The 19,881-nt window shown below is 35.3% G+C and overlaps 1 protein-coding gene across 1 annotated transcript in view; it reads left to right on the plus strand.

Moving 5' to 3' along the window:
* The first annotated feature begins 6,347 nt into the window (after nucleotides 1-6,347).
* LOC126188197 (39S ribosomal protein L54, mitochondrial) overlaps nucleotides 6,348-19,881 on the plus strand; it is a 32,633-nt gene continuing 19,099 nt past the window's right edge. The window contains exon 1 of the mRNA XM_049929739.1: nucleotides 6,348-6,706. Coding sequence (XP_049785696.1) covers nucleotides 6,625-6,706 — 82 coding nt within the window. The 5' untranslated portion in view covers nucleotides 6,348-6,624. The remainder of the gene's footprint in view (nucleotides 6,707-19,881) is intronic.

The following is a 19,881-nucleotide window of genomic DNA, read 5'->3' on the forward strand; positions in this document are numbered from 1 at the left end:
TTGACGGTACTGATCATGAGTTAGAGCTTCTCTTCAATACTTTCAATGGTTTACATGAAAAAATTTTCTTCACACGAGAACTTCAGAACGAAAAAGGTGAACTTAACTTCCTTGATTTAACAATTTCTATACAGAGTAGTTCCTTCAATCTCAACATTTTCCGTAAGGGCACGTATTCAGATAATGTCATCCCTGCTGACTCAACTCATCCAAAAGCTCATAAACTGGCGTTTTTTCATTCTGCCATTCACCATATGGTAACTACTCCTTTGTCACCTGCTGATCAACAAAAAGAATTGAATGTTGTCAAAGCGATTTCGGTTAATAATGGGTACAATCAGAATATGATTGATTACATGTTCAGTAAGAAAACTTCCCAAAACTGTTCGACTTTGAGGTGCAACCTCCCCACTGATAGCAAAGAAGCTAAAAAAATTATTTCTATTCCTTTCTTGGGCAATATATCATATAGAATAAAAGTCTTCTAATGAAAATATATAACTCTAACGTCTCCTTCACTACAGATAACAGTTTAAAGAGAAATCTTGTACGTTCAGTAGAGATCACCGGTGACTGGTTTTCGAATTCAGGGGTTTACAAACTAACCTGTAACAACTGTCCTTCATATTATATTGGTCAAACAGGCAGAGCTGTGAAAATACCTATTAGGTAAAAAAGACGCGAATATACACAATTCTACTTTTGCTGAACATCTCCTGATAGCCAGTCATACGCCAAAACATTTAGAAGGCACTGTTATCCTACACGGAGAAGACAAAGGGCGTAGATTACATCTGTGGGAAGAGTTACAAATTTTCAAACATCTTGAGCTCAAGGACGGTAATATAACTGAACGACCAGTTGAACCTTGCTTGTAGACAATTTTTCGAAGACTTTAAACCTGTACTGTTTATGGTATAACATTAATGCTGGTAACCTTAGTGGTTTATTTCCTCAGGAAGCTATGATGCACCTTCAGTGCTTTAAGCTCACTCCCCTTTATGTAATGGTGGTTTTGTCACGATGTATGTTGCTACTACATCAGCCCTTATGTGATTTTGCCTGGCTCTAAAAATTTTGTTTTTCCTGTGAATGTGTATTAACAGGATCGTGTACCAGTGTTCGTAATTCTTTCTTGACAAGAGACATTATTGTCAATTTTAAAGTCTCACATGTATACAGTTTGTGGGCATCACTAATATAGTAATGTAATTTTTTATATTTTAGCTGTATATGCCACTCGGCGCAAGTTTCTCGGCATAAGCGCCCCTGTCTTTTTTGATCTGTAACTACATTATTTGTACCAATGCTCTCATACTGTTATAATTGGAGTGTTAATTTCCTTCCTTTTTCATTGTTACTCTACCTAAGGACGTTATTAATACCGATAATTTACACATTGCATTTGTACGCCAATTGGCACAAATTTCTTTGCACGAGCGCCAGCTGCCCTGTTTTCAGAGTAATTACACTCACCGGTTACACTCAGTCTGTTGTGAGCTCTGCAAGATCGATGAGCTATTTTATATTAACATGACAAACCCTAATTCTAGGGCTATATTTTATTTATGACACATGGATCTATGCCGACAATTGTAAAAATGGCGATTAGTCCTTACTAATGTAAAATTGTAAGTACCAGTCGTCATTATCATACTTCTGTAATGCAAGAGTTCTCTAATTTGTTTTAAAATTTATTTTTGGCTTATAAGTTTCATACTTGTCTAATGTAAGCTATGATGTTCGTTGCCCTTAGGTTACCTTCTGAAGAAGACAAATTTATATTTGTCGAAACCTAGGTAAAGAACTTCTTTATCCATTGTAACTGGTCGGCTGTTAATAATTTTATTACTATATTGTCAGTCATGTTGCCTTTGTTGGCTCAATTTGTAATACCACCCAATGCATGTTCGATGTCTGCTTAATCATGCCTCCCACATATCATACAGAATAAAAACTTTTAATCTCGCAGTGGCCGGCATGCAATCAGGAAATTTCCATCCTATTCTCACACTGTTACTATGTGTTATACTTCATACCATTGGGTGTGGCTCCCTAGTTTATCACTTCAAGTGTTTGTCTTTATTCCTAATTCTGTCAAGGAAAGGATCACCCAACAAACCCGACTATTTGCGACAGGAATGCCAGTGCTTTACTCAAGGACCGCTGGCTGCTTGTGACTCAGTAGCATCCCTCTTGCTCTCCATCAGAATTTAAATGGGGCAGCCCTTTCTGAGTGAAGCAAACACTACATTTACGCCATCCCTAGAAGGCACTGTCTTACGCCCTACACATCTTTCTAACATATATATATATTTATAAATGTAATTACTTTTGCTTCAAAAGCGAATGTGTAGAATTTTCTTGCTATTTGTGGCTCATGCAGCAACGATTGTGGACTTGGTTTGTTCCACGTTGGGAAACAGTTTTACTGAACTTGTTCTCTTGATATCATATTTGTGTCATTCTTCCTTCAGCTACAGTTGTGCTAGCTTATCTGCTATGTCAAATAATGTACATATTGCATTCCATACATGTTCCTAATGTTCCACATTCACTGATTCCACTGAAAGTGTAGTGAATAAAACTTCACGTTTTAAAGTAGAAATAAGACACCTTTTTAGAGAATATAGGGTCTTCTGCTGTAAACTAGCAGTTTTTTGCTCTTAAAGAACACCATACTCTCAAGTAAATATATGTAGGTTACAAGAAAATAATAAGTAAACTGTTCATTCACTCATCATTTTGTGTACAGAGAGTACTACATGATATGGGACAAGTCATTATAGTAGTCAAACATTTAAAAATACATAACACCAAATTAAATACAACTAGACTTATACAATTGTATGATAATTATAGATTACAAGATATGGGATTAGTATACTCACAGGTTGTTCAAAATAAAGGTCAACTAGGCCTAAATAAAATTAAAACTTGAGGATACATTTAACATCAGATTAAGTACAGATAAGCATTACATAATTCATAGAATAGTTAAGATTTACTAGATAAATATAATGAGTACATACAAGTAGATCAGTTTTTAACAGTCAGTTAGGCCATATTTAAATTTAAATTTTGAAGATAAATTATGGTACAGAAAGACAAGTGAGCAAATATATTACATTGAAAAATCACATTCAAAATATCCATGCAAGTTATAAAAAGAGTATTTCAATAATGTTGAGTTAAGCCTTATTTTAAAATATGATAGATTTTTGTTGTTTCTTTATGTTTGATGGTAGATGATTATAAAGTTTAATTCCCATGCATTTTACACTTTTACACTTTCAGCATATAATTTAGTGGAATGGCGGAACTATGTCAGCAAGTATTTCCCTCTAGTGTCATGCAGGTCATAGTCCAGATACTGCTTCAGGCTGCCAATATTTAGCTTGTTAAAACTTAGTATCTCCAATATGTACTGGCATGGAAGTGGAAGAACACATAGTTTTCAGAATGGTTGTTTACATGAGTATCTGGTTTTTAAATAACATTATCCTCACAGCTTTCTTTTGCGGCTTAAGTATTTTATTGGACTCAGAACTGTGACCCCAGGATGTGAGGCCATATGTTGGGATTGAGTGAAAAAGAGCATGGTACACTGATGTTAGGATTTTTATACTCAATTCTTCCCTAACTGACAGAAGCATAAAACATACTTTACTTGGTTTTGTAGCTAAGCTGTCAGTGTGCCTTTTCCAACTTAGAGTGTCACAGATAGATATTCCAAGGAAATTAGTTGCAGTTTCCAGTTCAGCACTGCTTCCACCTATTTGTATAGCTGGGACAGTGGGGCTTATGTTCTGGACCATATGAGATGTTAGGCCCACAGTCTTTTTTGGATTAAGAAGTAGCCTATTAGCTGTAAGCCATGAACTCAGTAGAGCTGTACATTGGTTGACTGCAGCTTCAGTGTTATCTTCTGAGTCATATATCAGAATACTGGTGCCATTGGCAAAAAGGAAGGTATTGCAAGTTGGTAGGTGAAGAGGAAGATCATTAATGAACAGGAGAAACAGGATCAGGCTTAAAGCTGATCCTTGAGGTACACCATAGTTTACAGTTTGTATATAAAACAGCGGATTTACCTGATGGAGTGATCTCATATAACTGCACATACTGTTTTTTGTTTATTAAATAGCCTGGAAACCAATTGTAGGCAGTGCCCTAAATACCATAGTTATATAGTTTTTGGAATAGTATTCTGTGGTCTTTTGAGCTGCAGAAAGGATACTATACTTATTCAGAAATATTTCTAAATACAGAGAGGATTGCTACTGGCCAATAATTATTGGGGTCTTATTTAGAGTCTTTCTTGTGTATCGGTACAATTGTTGCTATTTTAAGTAATTTAGGGAATATGCCTTCCAAAAATGAAGAATTGATTATATGTGATAGAGGATAACTTAGTATACCTGAACATCTGTGAACAAGTAAACAAGGGATCTCATCTTGTCCAGCAGAAGGAAACTTTTTATTTTTTGACCAAGTGTATTTTCGGTTTCTGCTTCTGAGGTTGGTGATAAGAATAATGAAGCTGTAGAGTTGCTAGAAAGAGGTGTCAGCACAGAGTTATTCTTTAAGTGAGCAGTAAGGGTTTCAACAGAATTTGTGAAGAAGGAGTTAAATTCAAGAGCCATTTCTTTTTTGTTAGTAATCACTCTTCCATTTATTTCTAGGTTACTGCTACTTGTAACATTTTTAGTCCTACCCATATTACTGATAAATATTTGCCACACACATTTACTTTTGTTAGTTGACTTTTTGAGAACTATGTCATAATGAAGTTTTTTGGCTGCCTTGACAACATTTCTGAATATATTTTTACAAGCACTGATGTATTTTTTAAACTGAACCCTCCTGCCAAAGTTTGTTTTGCTCAGGGAGAAGAGCTCCCTCTTTCTTTTCGAGGAAATTATAATGACTAAAGTAATCCACTTTGTGAAAAAACAAGGAACAACTTTTTTTATTTTTAAAGGAAAATCGTAATTGAAGTAATAGGAAAAAATGTTTGGGAAAGCTTCAAAGTTATCATCTACTGTTTGTGATTGGAAGACTGTCTGCCAGTTTTCTTTACTCATGTGGGATATAAAATTTAGAATATTGTTTTCTGAAATGTTTCTGCTTTCTCTTGCTACATTTTTGACTAAGGTATCCCTAAGTGGTAACTTTAAATATATAATTATAGCATTGTGGACTGAGAACCCTAGGTGTACAGAGTTTGCAACACGTTCTATGTTAGTGGCTACTTGGGCAATACAGCTACTACTATGAGATGTAATTCGAGTTGCAGATTTTATTTTCAAATGCAGGTTGAAAGAATTCATCAGTTTTATGAAGGCTGTCTGGGTGCTGCTATCATCCAAGAAATCAGTATTAAAATCGCCACAGATTAAGATATTTGGAATGCATCTCTTTGTTAGAGTTTCAAGAAGGGATATAAAGTTTTTAAAGAATGAGCCTGTGTTACCAGAGGGAGATCTGTAAACAGTTATTAAGTGTAAAGTGAGGTCAGTAAGTTGAATTCCAGATAATTCTATATCCTTCTCAATACTGTAAGAACACCATATTTGGAGTGGATAGGCTGCAATTCATTACCTTGCAAATATGTAACTCTCCCCACCTTTGTAAATTTTTCTTGAAAAATTGTCTATTAGTGTGAATTGTAAGAGCACTATACTTTCGATTTCTTGTGCTTCTATTAAGTGTCAGTTTTACATAGAATTTTTGCATCTGTATTTTCACTTACATAACTTAATAACACTCTTAGGTCACATATTTTACTTCCAAGACCTTGTACAATATGAAAGTAAATTTTTGAGAGAAAGTCTTTACATTTAGGTTCTTCATTAATTACATCTAGGTTATTACTTTTTTTATCAACAGTTGGGCCTACTTTGGCAGTTACATTGAAATAAACCGTTCTGTAATGTAGCGACTCACACCTCCTAGGGTCCTTAGGAAACCTAAAAATAGATAAATGTGGTGTCTCCTTCTTATTATTGCCTCATTGTATTACGCTACGGACGCTGCCGTTTGTAAAAACCATTCTACAGGCCAATATAAACAATTACGATTCGATTTTGCCTTCATAAAATGTAACCGAATTCACTAATATAACTTCCTGTTCGCTTGGTGCGCTGTTGCCGCAGCGGATATACCAGAGAGAGATGGTGTGTCGCGACTTTTATGTTAGACTGTGATTTAAAATGTATTATGAAATGTTTTGGCGCTCCGTTCTGTTCCGTTAAGTTTGATCGACCTTAAGAGAGAGCAGTGTATCGGTATGTTCGTCTCTAAAAACAACCGCGAAGTCGTTGTTTCGCAAAACACGTCTGAGTGTCAGAAACTCTAATTTTTAAGTATTTATTTTTGTTAAACATCAGGAGCTCGTGAATTTATTGTTTGTTTACATGTGGTAACCAAAGGTCTTATTGAGGACATGCGTGTGGAAGTTTTACGGGCTTGTGGAGACAAATCATACAATTTGTTTACAAACAAGTCAAAGATAATATTATAGTTTTGAATGTTATGAAACAGACCGGCAGTAGAACTACTGTGTCGGAAGTTTTGCATGTATGAGAAAAGTTATATTTGGGGGCGTGAAAGACACAAAATATGAACATTTGTAGAACTATACTGCAGAGGAGATCATGTTTTTTAATCAACAATTTGATGTATTCCAAAAAAGCAGAGGCTGGTGAGTCAAGACTGTTTCAGTAAATGCTTGGTACTGTATAAAAACTATGCAATATTGAATAACCATAGTAATAATTCTAACTCTAGTCACTCAGATGCTCCGTTAATTCTGCACTGATACTCCTCTTGCAACCCATTAATTTTTTTCTGACTTAGGTGAAAAATGGTTGAATATAGGAGGTAATGGTTTTAAATGAGAAATGCATCGAACTTTGATTATTTTAATGTCACGTCTTAACGTTATGATCTCTCAACATAACCACATGATTTTCCCGTCTGCTTATGATTTCTTACAGAAAATGTAGGTGATAGCCTGCCTACTCACAATCTCTCTCTGAGACTCTTTTTTTTCCCCTTATTGTTTCGCTCCGTTCAACCAATTCCGTCATGTTCTGACTTTCATTTAGTCGTAACTCACGCCTTCTCTTCATTACTTGCCATTTTCTTATTACGATAAGCCATTTTATGTTATTGTACATTTTTTTTTGAAATAATTCCCCAGTTATCCAATGTAGGAACAAATTTGATTGGATAAAGATTTAAACGTGCTGCTAAATTTGATCTGGTTTATCTCAGTATTCTGAGAAAATTATTCTAATCAACATTTTTTTGATATGCTATCTTTTGCATTTTTCATTTTTAGCTTTGTCTATATTGTTACTCTGGACCCTACTGTACTATGATGATATGAAATTCTAAAGTGGTTTTAAGACCATCACATTCTGCTTAATTTCTTTATTGTTTGGTAAGACGTAGTTAATTTTATTTTCTGTTTTATTGTGCCTTTGCCAGTTACATTTTTTACATAATTTCTTCTGACAGAATGTGTGAAGGACAAATGTGTTTTTCCTGTATGCATATTCTATCAATTTACATGTAAACTCAGTTTTTTCTATTATCAATCTCCCAAGGATTCCCCCAAAGAAGTTTTATCAGTTCTGTAATGCATATTTTGTGGATTTATCATGCCACTTTTGCTATTTATAATTAAAAGTAGGCCCATTAAGAATGTAGTGAATGTAGACCTTTGGGTAAACTACAAATTCAACAAAAGTTTCACTTTCTGACCTAACCTAGACCCCAGGCTACACTACTGAGCATTCTGTCACCACAACAAAGGTTTTGAGAGGAAGACACTGTCACACTAGGACAGTTCTTCTGCTTCATCAGAATGTTCACACATCAGAATCTTGCTTCGTGAATGGTGTCATTGATATGACTTGCTATTGCGTCCAAGATTCCTTCAGTATGTGTAGTATTTTTTTCTGACTTAGGTCAAAAATGATTGAATACAGTAGATAACAGTTCTAAATGAGAAATGCATCGAACTTTGATTATTTTAATGTCATGTCTTAAAGTTATAATCTCTCAACATAACCACATGACATACGAGACTGGAATAGAAGGGAGAACCGATAGAGGTACTCAAGGTACCCTCCGCCACACACCATCAGGTGGCTTGCGGAGTATGGATGTAGATGTAGATTGTCATTGAGTTTCTGTCTACACTAAAGCATACTCCTGAATTTCCCATATACTAATTTCCACTGTGGGAAAACATTTAATATTAACCAAAGCACTACATAGGTACCACACTGCCACTTACAGCCAGTCGCCTTACAACCTAAATTAGAGGGCTGATGACACTGCAGTTTGGTCCATTTATACCCTAAACCAACCAAACAACTTAACTTAGACCTCAGGCTATGCTGCATATCAGTCTGTCACTGCAACTTAGATTCTTAAAGTGAACATAGATGCAAAAGAAATATGATCAGCATTCTATTCTCATCCTGTTTCCACATACATGACATCATATGGAATATCTTCATTAGGCCCTAGAGTACTGGTAGCTTCATTTGACCCCAGACCGAGCGAGGTGCCGCAGTGGTTAGCACACTGGACTCGCATTCGGGAGGACGGCGGTTCAATCCCGACTCCAGCCATTCCGATTTAGGTTTTCCGTGATTTCCCTAAATCGTTTCAGGCAAATGCCGGGATGGTTCCTTTGAAAGGGCACAGCCGATTTCCTTCCCCATCCTTCCCTAACCCGAGCTTGTGCTCCGTCTCTAATGACCTCGTTGTTGACGGGACGTTAAAAAACACTAACCCTTCCTTCATTTGACCCAACATTTGGATATTGTTTTTTTCCTTTTTTCCATCAATTTTCTGTTTCCGTAACTATGTCCCGGTTATCCCCTTCCAGCTCCATAACTTATCATCAGTTCATAGTTCTGCAATGGGTCAATCCATTTAAAATCACCCAATATGAATAAAATTTGTTGCTCAACATTTTTGATTTTCTTGATTTTTTTTATCGTGAATTTCCTATAGGCAGGCATTCACAAAACACTGTTTAAAAAAATTTTATAAGTCATAGTTTTTTTCTGGCAGCAATTTTTACAATGGCGTTTGGGCAAATTTTAGTGGAAATTGACATTTGCGGAAAGTTTAATTGCCGAGTTATTTTAAAAGATATCAGAATAATTCAAAAACCATTGTGCTCAGCATGAAATGAACTTCAGGCATAATTTTTCTATCATGCAAGAGAGTCAATCAAACTCTTTCTTTGAAGACTCTGAAATATTTATCAATCTTCACTTTTTAAGGCCTTCAATTTTCATGAAGGAAGAGAGACACTAATAATATGTTATCTCTGTGTTGTGTACTATAAAACTACCTGCAGTACAAGTTGCAGTCCTGAGAATGCAGTCCTGCTTTTTCTAGAGCTTAACTTAAACAAAAAAAATGTGGATATTAACCTAATTCCTGGACAAGCTCTATGCCCAACTTGCGCATCAAGAATATCTGAAAACAAACCAGCTGAAAAACTGGCAATTAGTGTTGAGAATGATCCTGAATTTCTTCCTGGGCCTTTTGAATTGGTTGAGGATGATCCTTTGCATCAAGTAGAATCAATCTGTGAAACTTTGAAATTATCTCCTTTACGTAAAATAACAAAGCTCAACAAAGACCAGCGACTATCAGCTTTACAAAGAAAAACTGATAAAATTACAAGTGTTGTCAAGCGAAAATTGGAAGAATCTTTCCATAATGACTTAGATGCTCAGAATGGAAATAGTACAGAAAATGTACAAAGTGAGTATGATATACTTATTACCAAAATGAAAGAAAAATTCAAAGTTTCCAGTAAAGATGACAAAATTAAGATAATTAGCCTCTTGCCAAGATCATGGTCAAAGAAAAAAATAATCGAGGAATTTGGTGCATCTGAATACGTGGTGAAGTTAACTAGGCAGCTAGTTATGGATCAAGGTATCTTACCACATCTTTCGAAAAGACAAGGTGCCAACAAAATAAGATAAGTTGTTATTGATAGTGTTAAAGAATTTTACGAGGATGATGACAATAGTCGCATGTGTCCTGGTTTCTGCTGTGATTGACAATGTTAAGGTGCGGAAGCAGAAAATTCTTCTCTCACTGAATGAGCTCTACAGCCTCTACAAACAAAAATACCCAGATAACAAAATTGGCCCCTCTATGTTTTGTGTTCTACGACCAAAGTGGTGTGTTCTTCCGGGTTCATCAGGAACTCAAACTGTATGCGTTTGCAAGCATCATCAAAACACAAAGCTTATGATGGAAGGAGCAAAGCTTAATGCAAATTATAAAGACCTGATAGCTTTCATGGTATGTGATATTGATAATGAAAAATGTATGCTTGACATATGTGCAGGATGTCCTGAACCAGATACCCTACTTGATATCTTAAAAAATGAACTTGACATCTTGCCTGATGAAGTAGTTTTCAAACAATGGGTACAAACTGATAGAGTTGAACTTATTACACAGGTAATGCCCAGTGAGGATTTTTTACAGTCTCTTGTCGATAAGCTGGTGCTTTTAAAATCCCATCACTTTATCTCAAAAGCTCAAGCTCAATATTTTAAGGAAACCTGAAACAAACCCACTGTTTAGTGATTGGTGATTTTGCAGAAAACTATACATTTACAGTACAGGATGAAATTCAAAGTTTTGACTGGACTAATGCGCAAGCGACACTGCATCCGTTTGTCATCTACTTTAAAAAAGAAGACAACGTGTGTTGCAAATCTATTTGTGTAATTAGTGACCACCTAGAACATAATACCACGACTGTGTATGCATTTCAACATCACCTCATTAGAGAAATTAAGAATATCAAACGTAATGTTGAAAAGATAATCTACTTTAGTGATGGTGCAAGCAGCCAGTACAAAAATACGAAAAATTTCATTAATATCTGCCAACACAAAAATGATTTTGGTTTACCAGCAGAGTGGAATTTCTTTGGCTCATCACACGGAAAGAATTCATGCGATGGGATAGGCGGAACAACAAAAAGAGAAGTTACACGAGCTTCCCTTCAAAGACCTTATACAGAACAGATCCTGAATCCACATGATTTGTTCAAATACTGTCAACAGAATATTACTGGAATTAGATATATGTTTGTTTCTTCAACTGAAATTGAACAAATCAAAACAAAGCTAACTGAGAGATTTGATTGTTGTTTACCATTGAAAGTAACAAGGAGTTATCACACATATGTTCCCATAAGTGACAATCAAATAAGATGTTTTGTTACTTCCAAAGGCTCCAACTTTGATGATCATCAAACTTCAATACTTTTTACAAATGTATCATCTTTTACAAATAACGATTTTGTTGTTTGTATGTATGAAGAGAAGTGGTGGCTTGGAAAAATTGAAGAGAAAAGTGAAGATAACAATGATGTTTTAGTGCATTTCTTTCACCCTTCTGGTCCAAGAAATGCCTTTCAACTTTCCAAAAATGACACTGCTTGGGTGCCTACAAATAAAATAGTACGAAAGCTGACTCCACTGGAGCTCACAACAGTGTCTGGTAGAACACACAACATAACTGATAAACTATGGAATGAAATATCATGTTTGATTAACTCCCTAATGAAAATTGCAGCTGGCAAGTAGTTACAACTGAAGTTTTAAATCTGTATACATGGAGAAACATTATCATGTGTATACTGTACACAAGTGTAGTACAACAAATGTACTGTTAATTTTAAGAATTAGAACTCTTACCAGTTGTTATCTCTGCCCATTGTTATTTAAAAGTAGAAATATTTGATCATTTATTGTACGTAATGATTTAAACATCATTTGACCAATGTCAGCTGTAATAATTTCAAGCTTTGCTAACTTGGCACTGCATGAGCTTGTAGAGGGGTAGCGTTTTTACTGAAATTTGCTGCTCTATTACTCTCAATGTAGTTGAGTGTCAGTCATAATTTTTTTGTGAGATATTCCCATGAGAATAAAGAACATTCTGTAAAATTTTCACTTGTTTTCATTCAGTCCCTTTTTAGATATTGACCTGTGAAAATTGACGTTAGAAGGGTTTTGGCCATTTTTGAAAAGCTCTAGAAAAAACAGGACTGCAACTTTTACTGTAGGTAGTTATGTAAGTACACAACACAGAGATAACATATTATTAGTGAGTCTCTTCCTTCATGAAAATTGAAGGCCTTAAAAAGTGAAGATTGATAATTTTTTTCAGTCTTCACAGAAAGAGTTTGAGTGACTCTCTTGCATGATAGAAAAATTATGCCTGAAGTTCATTTCATGCTGAGCACACTGGTTTTTGAATTATTCTGATATCTTTTAAAATAACATGGCTCTTAAACTTTCTGCAAACGTCGATTTCCACTAAAATTTGCCCAACCGCCATTGTAAAGACAGCTGCCAGAAACAAACTATGACTTATAAAAATTTTTAAAACAGTGTTTTGTGAATGTCTGTCTATAGGGAAGTCATGATAAAAAAAATCAAGAAAATCAAAAATGTTGAGTAACATCGCCTGGGTGATTTGAAATGGATTGACCCCAATTTATTGTTACTAAATTAACAGTAGCAGAAGCAGTTGGATTTCTAAGCTCTAAACTTGATGTAAAAATGTTCAGGTGTGGAAGTAGTTGAGCATGCACTGGGCCCTGAATTCTTTGCCCTAGTTCCCTTAGTATGCTTACCCAATATTCTTTCACTCAGGCCACAATACTGATATCCCACGAGCCTTTAATCGGCAGTGGGGCGTTTCCTGAAGTTAGGTTATTGTCTTTGTATGTCAATAGTCAGAACAACTCTTTGGACATCCTATGGTGAGAGTGTGTAATTGTGTGATTGGTAACACAATATGAATGTCTGAAATAAAAGAAACTTGCATGATCATCAATATGTGGCATCTGTTAATTTCTGTCTGCTCATTGCTTCTTTGATAATAATATATTTATTTATTTTCTGTTGGGAACATACAGCTGTGCACAGAAAGTTAGATATTATCAGGCTAATATCGGGCTGTGTTATGTGTAGTTGCATTTCCCACTGTTGGGTCCTAGTTGAACATGGTTCTAAAAGACATTGGGGAGGATTCGCTGCTATATGGGGTTCGCCACAATCACACACATTGCTTCTATCAGTTAGAAGGAACCACCATTTTATTAAGTCGGCCTTGGTTCTCCCCAGTGGTTTGGTTGATAGATTTACAACCTTCATTCTGTGCACCTGTGGCAGTTTTTCTTTCTGGATCCATCCCTATGGTTTATCCTGGTAGTTTCCCCACAGAGAAACTTGTTTGACCTGCACCATGCATTTGTATGTTGCCTGTATGCTGTGACTTCTTTGTTGATATTTGGCAGTGCTATTCTAGCCAGTACTGCACATCATCCATCACAGGGTAGCAGTTGCTGGCTGGTGATATGTGGGTCAGTGGTTGTTTCTTTTAATTATTTACCATTTATGAAAAAAGCGTGTGACTCAATGTTACGTGACTCATGTTACTGGTTACTTATCGTTGGAAAAACTTTTTCTTGTGGGCAGAGAAACGACAATATGATGTTATTTACCAAATAAGGGTCATTCCACGTCAAATCATCCAGAAATTATAGGAAATTACCCCCATTGTTACACAATTCCTTGAAATTTTGGGTGGTGGAAGTTTGCCTAGATATATTCACATTTCGAAAATGTAAATGTTGCAGGTCAATTACTTTTTTACTTATGATAAAAAAAAGTTATACAGATTCAGGAATTCAGGCTTGCATAGACCTACAGTTTTGCAGTGAAGGCTTGAATTTCTTGTACATTTCAGAAAAAATTGTAAATAATATATTTTAAACAAAATCCATGCATGAATATGATAATTTTTTGAGGTATTACCCCCTTATAGGTACTTTTGAAAAACTTACAATATTATTCTAAATATTCCATTATGTCACACAGAAAGAATTAGTTTGTAGAAATAATGGGAAATGTGAAAAACAATGTTACTGTAAAAGAAATATTGAAGTTGCTAATTCGTGAATACCATGCTGAAGTTGGTTCCACTGGATTCCTAGGAACAACTCATATCTGAGAACACTGTTTTATAGCCACTACATGTTCTGCGTCATCCAGTTCCATTGTTTTGAGTCATGTGTTGGCTGAGCATGCAGTTCTGAGCTCTTGTACTGAGTTGTACCCAGAGTCAATTATTGGTTAAAAATTCAGTTGTTGCAGTTTTTTACTATTCATTCCAAAACAGAAGTAAGTCTCCTAATGTTACAATAATAATGTGAAATACTTTAGTAATGAAACAATGGGATAGAATGATTTTTCATTATTTAATTACTTTTTACATTACATCAATCATGTTTTGAATTATTTATGACAAATATTGGTTTTATGACTGAAGCAATATAGAAAGTACAAGTAGGCAGTGTTTTCTTGGACAGTATTTGCAAGATATATGCAATAATGCTGTGACTTTTGTGAATTAACTGACCAGTGAAGAACAAGGACTTTTATTATAGCAAAGCAACAGTCATTCATACTGTGATTTAAGTGTTTCATGTGTGTGTGTTAAACACAAAGACAGGTACCTTCGCAAATTCTCTCTACATAAGAAAATTTGCTGTGATCCCTTCAAGTGCCATAAATTTCATGCTATCCATCTGGACAGCATGAAATTAGTTTAGAAAAGGCAAAGACTTTCAAAATGAGAGGCTTTAGCATTATTCCTGGTGACAAAATGTGCCCAACCTGTATCAAACTTATTAATGAAAAACAATCAAGTGACGACTCAAATGAAAATTGGAATCAGCAGCTGGGGCTCTAAAAACTAAAATTTCACATACATATCAAGTTGAGCTGGCTGCTGATGCAAGCACTATCCCTGACAGTGATTTAATAGAAGTGGAAGAAAAAGCAAAACATCATGATGAACTCATGGACAAAATCAAGCAGAAAATTGAATATGCCAATAATCGGGAAAGATTCACTTACTTAATCTTGTGCCGCCAACTTGGTCTCGACAGAAAGTCAATTCCAAATTTCAGGTTTCTGAATGTTTGGTACAACAAGCAAGAGCTCTTTTAAGGAGGAGGGTATTTTATCAATGGCAGAGCAGAAAAGAGGAACGACATTGGCACATGATACAGTGCAAAAAGTAAAGAGTTTTTATTTGGATGATAAAAACACCAGAATAATTCCTGGGAAAAAAGACAAAGTGAGCACCAGCAAAAATATCTGTGGACAAAAGCGTCTTGTTTTAAGTAATCCTGAAGACAAATTAGGATTCTCAAAATTTGCTTCTCTTCAACCCAAACAGTAGTACTTGCAGGATCATATCGTATGTGTGAGCATTTACCACCAAAACATGAAATTGCTTCCAAATTCCAGTTCTATTTAAGAAACATACCAAGATCTAATTAAAATAATAACATAGCCGAGTCTGTTTGCTTTGTCTGTGTGAAAAATGCTCCACCAGATCGTTGCTTCAAACCCACTTAGAAAATGAAATAGAAGACTATGATCCTGATGAGATGGTTTAGTACAGTCAATGGGTATCAACTGATGAACGATTTTAAGTGTTCAAATCACTTCTCTGTCAGAATTCTGTGACACACTAATTAAGAAAATTGAAAAACTTACTACACACTCTTTTATTTCTCAATCACAATCTTCTTATCTGAAAATGAAGAAAGAAACACTTGATGAAGGATCAGTGTTAATTTTAATGGATTTCAGTGAAAATCTCAGTTTTGTTGTTCAAGATGAAGTACAGGGGTACCAATGGAATAAAGGCAGCAGCACTCTTCACACTGTCCATATATATTACAAAAAGGACAAACAGTTGCATGCAAAAAGTATTTGCATTGTTTCTGATGATCTAGAACATAATGTTGCTATTGAGCGAGGTGGCGCATCCTGATTTAGGTTTTCCGTGATTTCCCTAAATCATTTCAGGCAAATGCCGGGATGGTTCCTTTGAAAGGGCACGGCTGATTTCCTTCCCAATCCTTCCCTAACCCGAGCTTGCGCTCCGTCTCTAATGACCTCGTTGTCGACGGGACGTTAAACACTAACCACCACCACCATAATGTTGCTGTTGTGTACCAGACTCAGAAGACTGTATTGAATTTTTTAAGTGTGAGTTTCCAGAAATGTAGCTTGCATATGTTGAATATTTCACTTGTGGTTGTGCTGCACAATATAAAAATTGTAAGAATTTCAGAAATATCTGCTACCATGAACACGACTTCAACATAAAGTGCAGCTGGTCCTTGTTTTCTACCAGCCGTGGCAAATCTCTCTGTGATGGTATTGGTGGCACTGTTAAAAGACTTGGCACAAAAACAAGTTCGCAAATTGTTTATAGAACTGAAATACTTGCAGCTTCACAAGTATTTGAATTCTGTCGTGAGAACCTGCAAGGCATTTCAGTTCTCTCTGTTTCAAAAGATGAAATGATACAAGTCAGACATTATCTTTCTCAGCATTTCACAAGTGCGAAAACAATTTCTGGAACATGATCTATGCATCACATTGTATCAGTATCACCAACCAAGACAGGAGCAAAAAGGGCTGAGCTTTGATACAGATTTTAGTGCCATGCATGATTTCTCAGATGCACTTCCGCCATTAATGCCAGAATGCACTGTGCAGCCCATCTGCTGTGTTGCATGTGCATATGACTCTTCTTGTTATTTGGGAATCGTTGAGATGGTGAATTCTGAAGCAGGAGATATTACAGTAAGGTTCGTGCATCCTCATGGACCATCTCCATCCTTCTATTGGCCTGATAATAATGTTTGTGATGTAAAAATTGTTTTCCCCAGTGCCATTCATTTCTCAAAGCTGACTTTTTTTATGAAACTTTATTATTTGTAGAACAGTTTCTAATTTTTTCAGTGTTTTCCAGAGGTGGAGGGGAGCAATTATCGAAAGTATTTTTTCTATTTTAACAATAAAATTTAAAAAAAATTAATTTACAAAAATTTAATTGGACAATTTAAACTACATGTCCGAAAGGATATTCAGGGAAAAAACTACCAGCATACCATTTTTTGTTTTAAAAATTGCAGCCAATTTTCAAATTTTTACAGCATTTGCTATCAAAATAATGTATATAAAGCAGTAAGAATTGACAAAAGTTCGTGATATTAGATACAAAAGCAGTACACAAAATCTCAGTTCACAACTAGATAATGAGTGTCATGGCCTGGATGACTTGACATGGAATGACCCACAAGATAAACTTAACATTAACATTTCACTTTTTAAACATTGTGAAAAATTATAAGAGCATGACATCTGGGAAAATAAATTGTAAACTCAGTGGGAAGTCTAATGACTAAAAATATTGCCTTGCATGGACAACATCAGGTGGATTAATTTTCTGTATAATTATGTCCTGTGTAAACAGAATGTCATCACATTTTGCAGTCAGTTTCCAATAGTGACCAGTATGCTGCATTCCACAAATTAATAATTTCCAAAAATTGCATGTACATCTCCAGCATGGAATTTTCCATCATATTCCACTTTGTACCAGTCTCCAATTTTCACGCTTTTTGTAGTTTCTTCAGTATCACAGTCTGCTGCAGGGAAAGTCTTTGGAGACAGCAGATATGTTTGTAGTACTCCTTCCTTGTAGTGAAAGCAGTGAATGCCTTTTATTTGTACTGATGATGCTGAAGGAAATATTTGAGCCAAATTAAGTTTCACCTTGATTCCTCAAATTTCATCAGTGGACATATGAAAAACCTGCATAGTTGTGGTACTTGCAACTGCCTAAGCAAAAGTTACTGCTCCATCTAGCATGAATTTTCACTTTTTTACTGCACTCCACACTTACCTTTTCATAAGAGCACCAATTCCGTCTATGGCTCCTTTATCATGGGATGTAGCAAAAAATTTCCATTAGATTTCCACATTGAATAACAATTGATGTTGAAATGCAATGACAGTAATATATTTGTTTTTAATTGTGAGGCAGATCCATCTGATCAGATTGAAACTACCTTCAAATTTTCAGGTATAGTTGACAGTACTTCACTAATGTATGCAATCACAGTATCCCTGGAATGGGTTAAGCTATCTGAAACAACAACAATTGTGTGATGAGAACCTGAAGGCCACAGTGAAAATACTAACTTATGCTTGTGCTCAGTATGCACCTTGCACCTTATCTTCATAAACAGAAATATGATTTTAAGCAAAATCAATAAGCAGTGATGCAAACTACGTAGAATATTGGCTCAGAACTATTTCCTTTTTCTGATGATATGATGTAGACTGAGCTCTCTTTGTGTAGTAATGAACAAGAAACTGAGGGGTTATGGAAATTTTTTATTTTACTGTATCAGCTGTAGAGCCTTCTTCTTTGACTTAATAAGCTTAGAATTGTTTTCTTCCATCTTCCAAATATATCATGATAAGTTTGCAATTTCCAGCTCATCAATTTTACGGGCTAGTTTGAGACCTCTACCATTTTGACAATTTACATTCATTCTACCAACAAAGCTCACCGAGTGGTTGGCAAATTTTGGCTGATACAAATTTGTTGCTCTAAGCTGAAATATTATCATGTTTCCTATGAAGGCTGCTGATGACATTTATGAAATTTTTGTGATATTTACATGAACATACATTATGAGGTAGTTTTCTCCTTAACTGAACATTTGGTGGCCATACTTGTATTTCCCAATTTGGACTTCAGGTTGTTCCTGTTTGAATACACCATATGTTTCCATGATGGACATTACTAAGTTATGAAAGTGAACTGTTTCTCATTATTTTTTCTAATCAGTATTGTGTGCTCCCTGCCTGGTGACTGGCAGCTGATGTCATGACAGTAGAAACCAGTTACCAAGTCTCTAGTTTCAGAACTAAGGTCTCTGTTTTGTAGACTACTGCCATCACTGGGTCTTTCAGACTTTCCATCTGATGAATTTCCACACAAGTCACTGAACAGCTCAAGGACAACTATGACTTTATGTCGTGTTGACAATGGCAAGAAATGATCAGCTTGAGCCATGGCTTTACCTAGGGCACTATGTGACTTATACAGTGAAAACCCAGCTGTACTATGTTGCTGATTTCTGCCTCACATTATGCTATGTTTTCTAACTCTTTCCCTGGTTTTAGAGCTTCTTTCTTCTAATAAGTCATTGTTTATGTGGACTCAAATACAGGAACTTTTTTTAATGCTTCTGTTGACTTTTTCTAGCTTCCTCCAGGCGCTTCTTCTTAAATTCTTAATATTTTTCTTCTCTGTTTAACTTTTCCTACCTCCTTTTCTGTCTTTCTGCTGCTGTTAAAGGCATCCTGTTCTTTTAACATTAAAAAAATATAACGGTGACTCAAATTATGTGACTCATGTTACACATTTAATTTTCTGTTTTTACAATATTGGTTCAAATTGGGAAATTTTTAATAGTGATATTAGTTACACATTCACACAAAGAAGTAAATTATGGAACAAAATGAAGTTATCTGCTTAATATATAAACTTAATTACGTAGAAGTGACTCATGTTACATGAAAGTTCATGTTGTTGTATTATGTTATTCATCCTAACCTGTAATTTACGTACTTCAATTTTATACTGTATATGCAATACATTAGGGTATGCAACAGTAATATAAATAATGACATACTAATTCTTACCTGTCAATCAGTTGAAATCAAGGTCCAAAATCTCCAATAATTCACACCGCCATCACATGAAAAACGCATCGACATATAAAAATGGCTACAAATTATGGAGGGGAAGCAATAATGAGCAACAATCATTGTTGCCATACAGTAAAAAGTCAAACCTTTTCAAAAAATACATAAGAAGTACCAAATTTTAAACTTTTAAAAATCATAAATGTTT

This window comes from Schistocerca cancellata, chromosome 5 (genome assembly GCF_023864275.1).
Source record: "Schistocerca cancellata isolate TAMUIC-IGC-003103 chromosome 5, iqSchCanc2.1, whole genome shotgun sequence".
Lineage (NCBI taxonomy): Eukaryota > Metazoa > Arthropoda > Insecta > Orthoptera > Acrididae > Schistocerca > Schistocerca cancellata.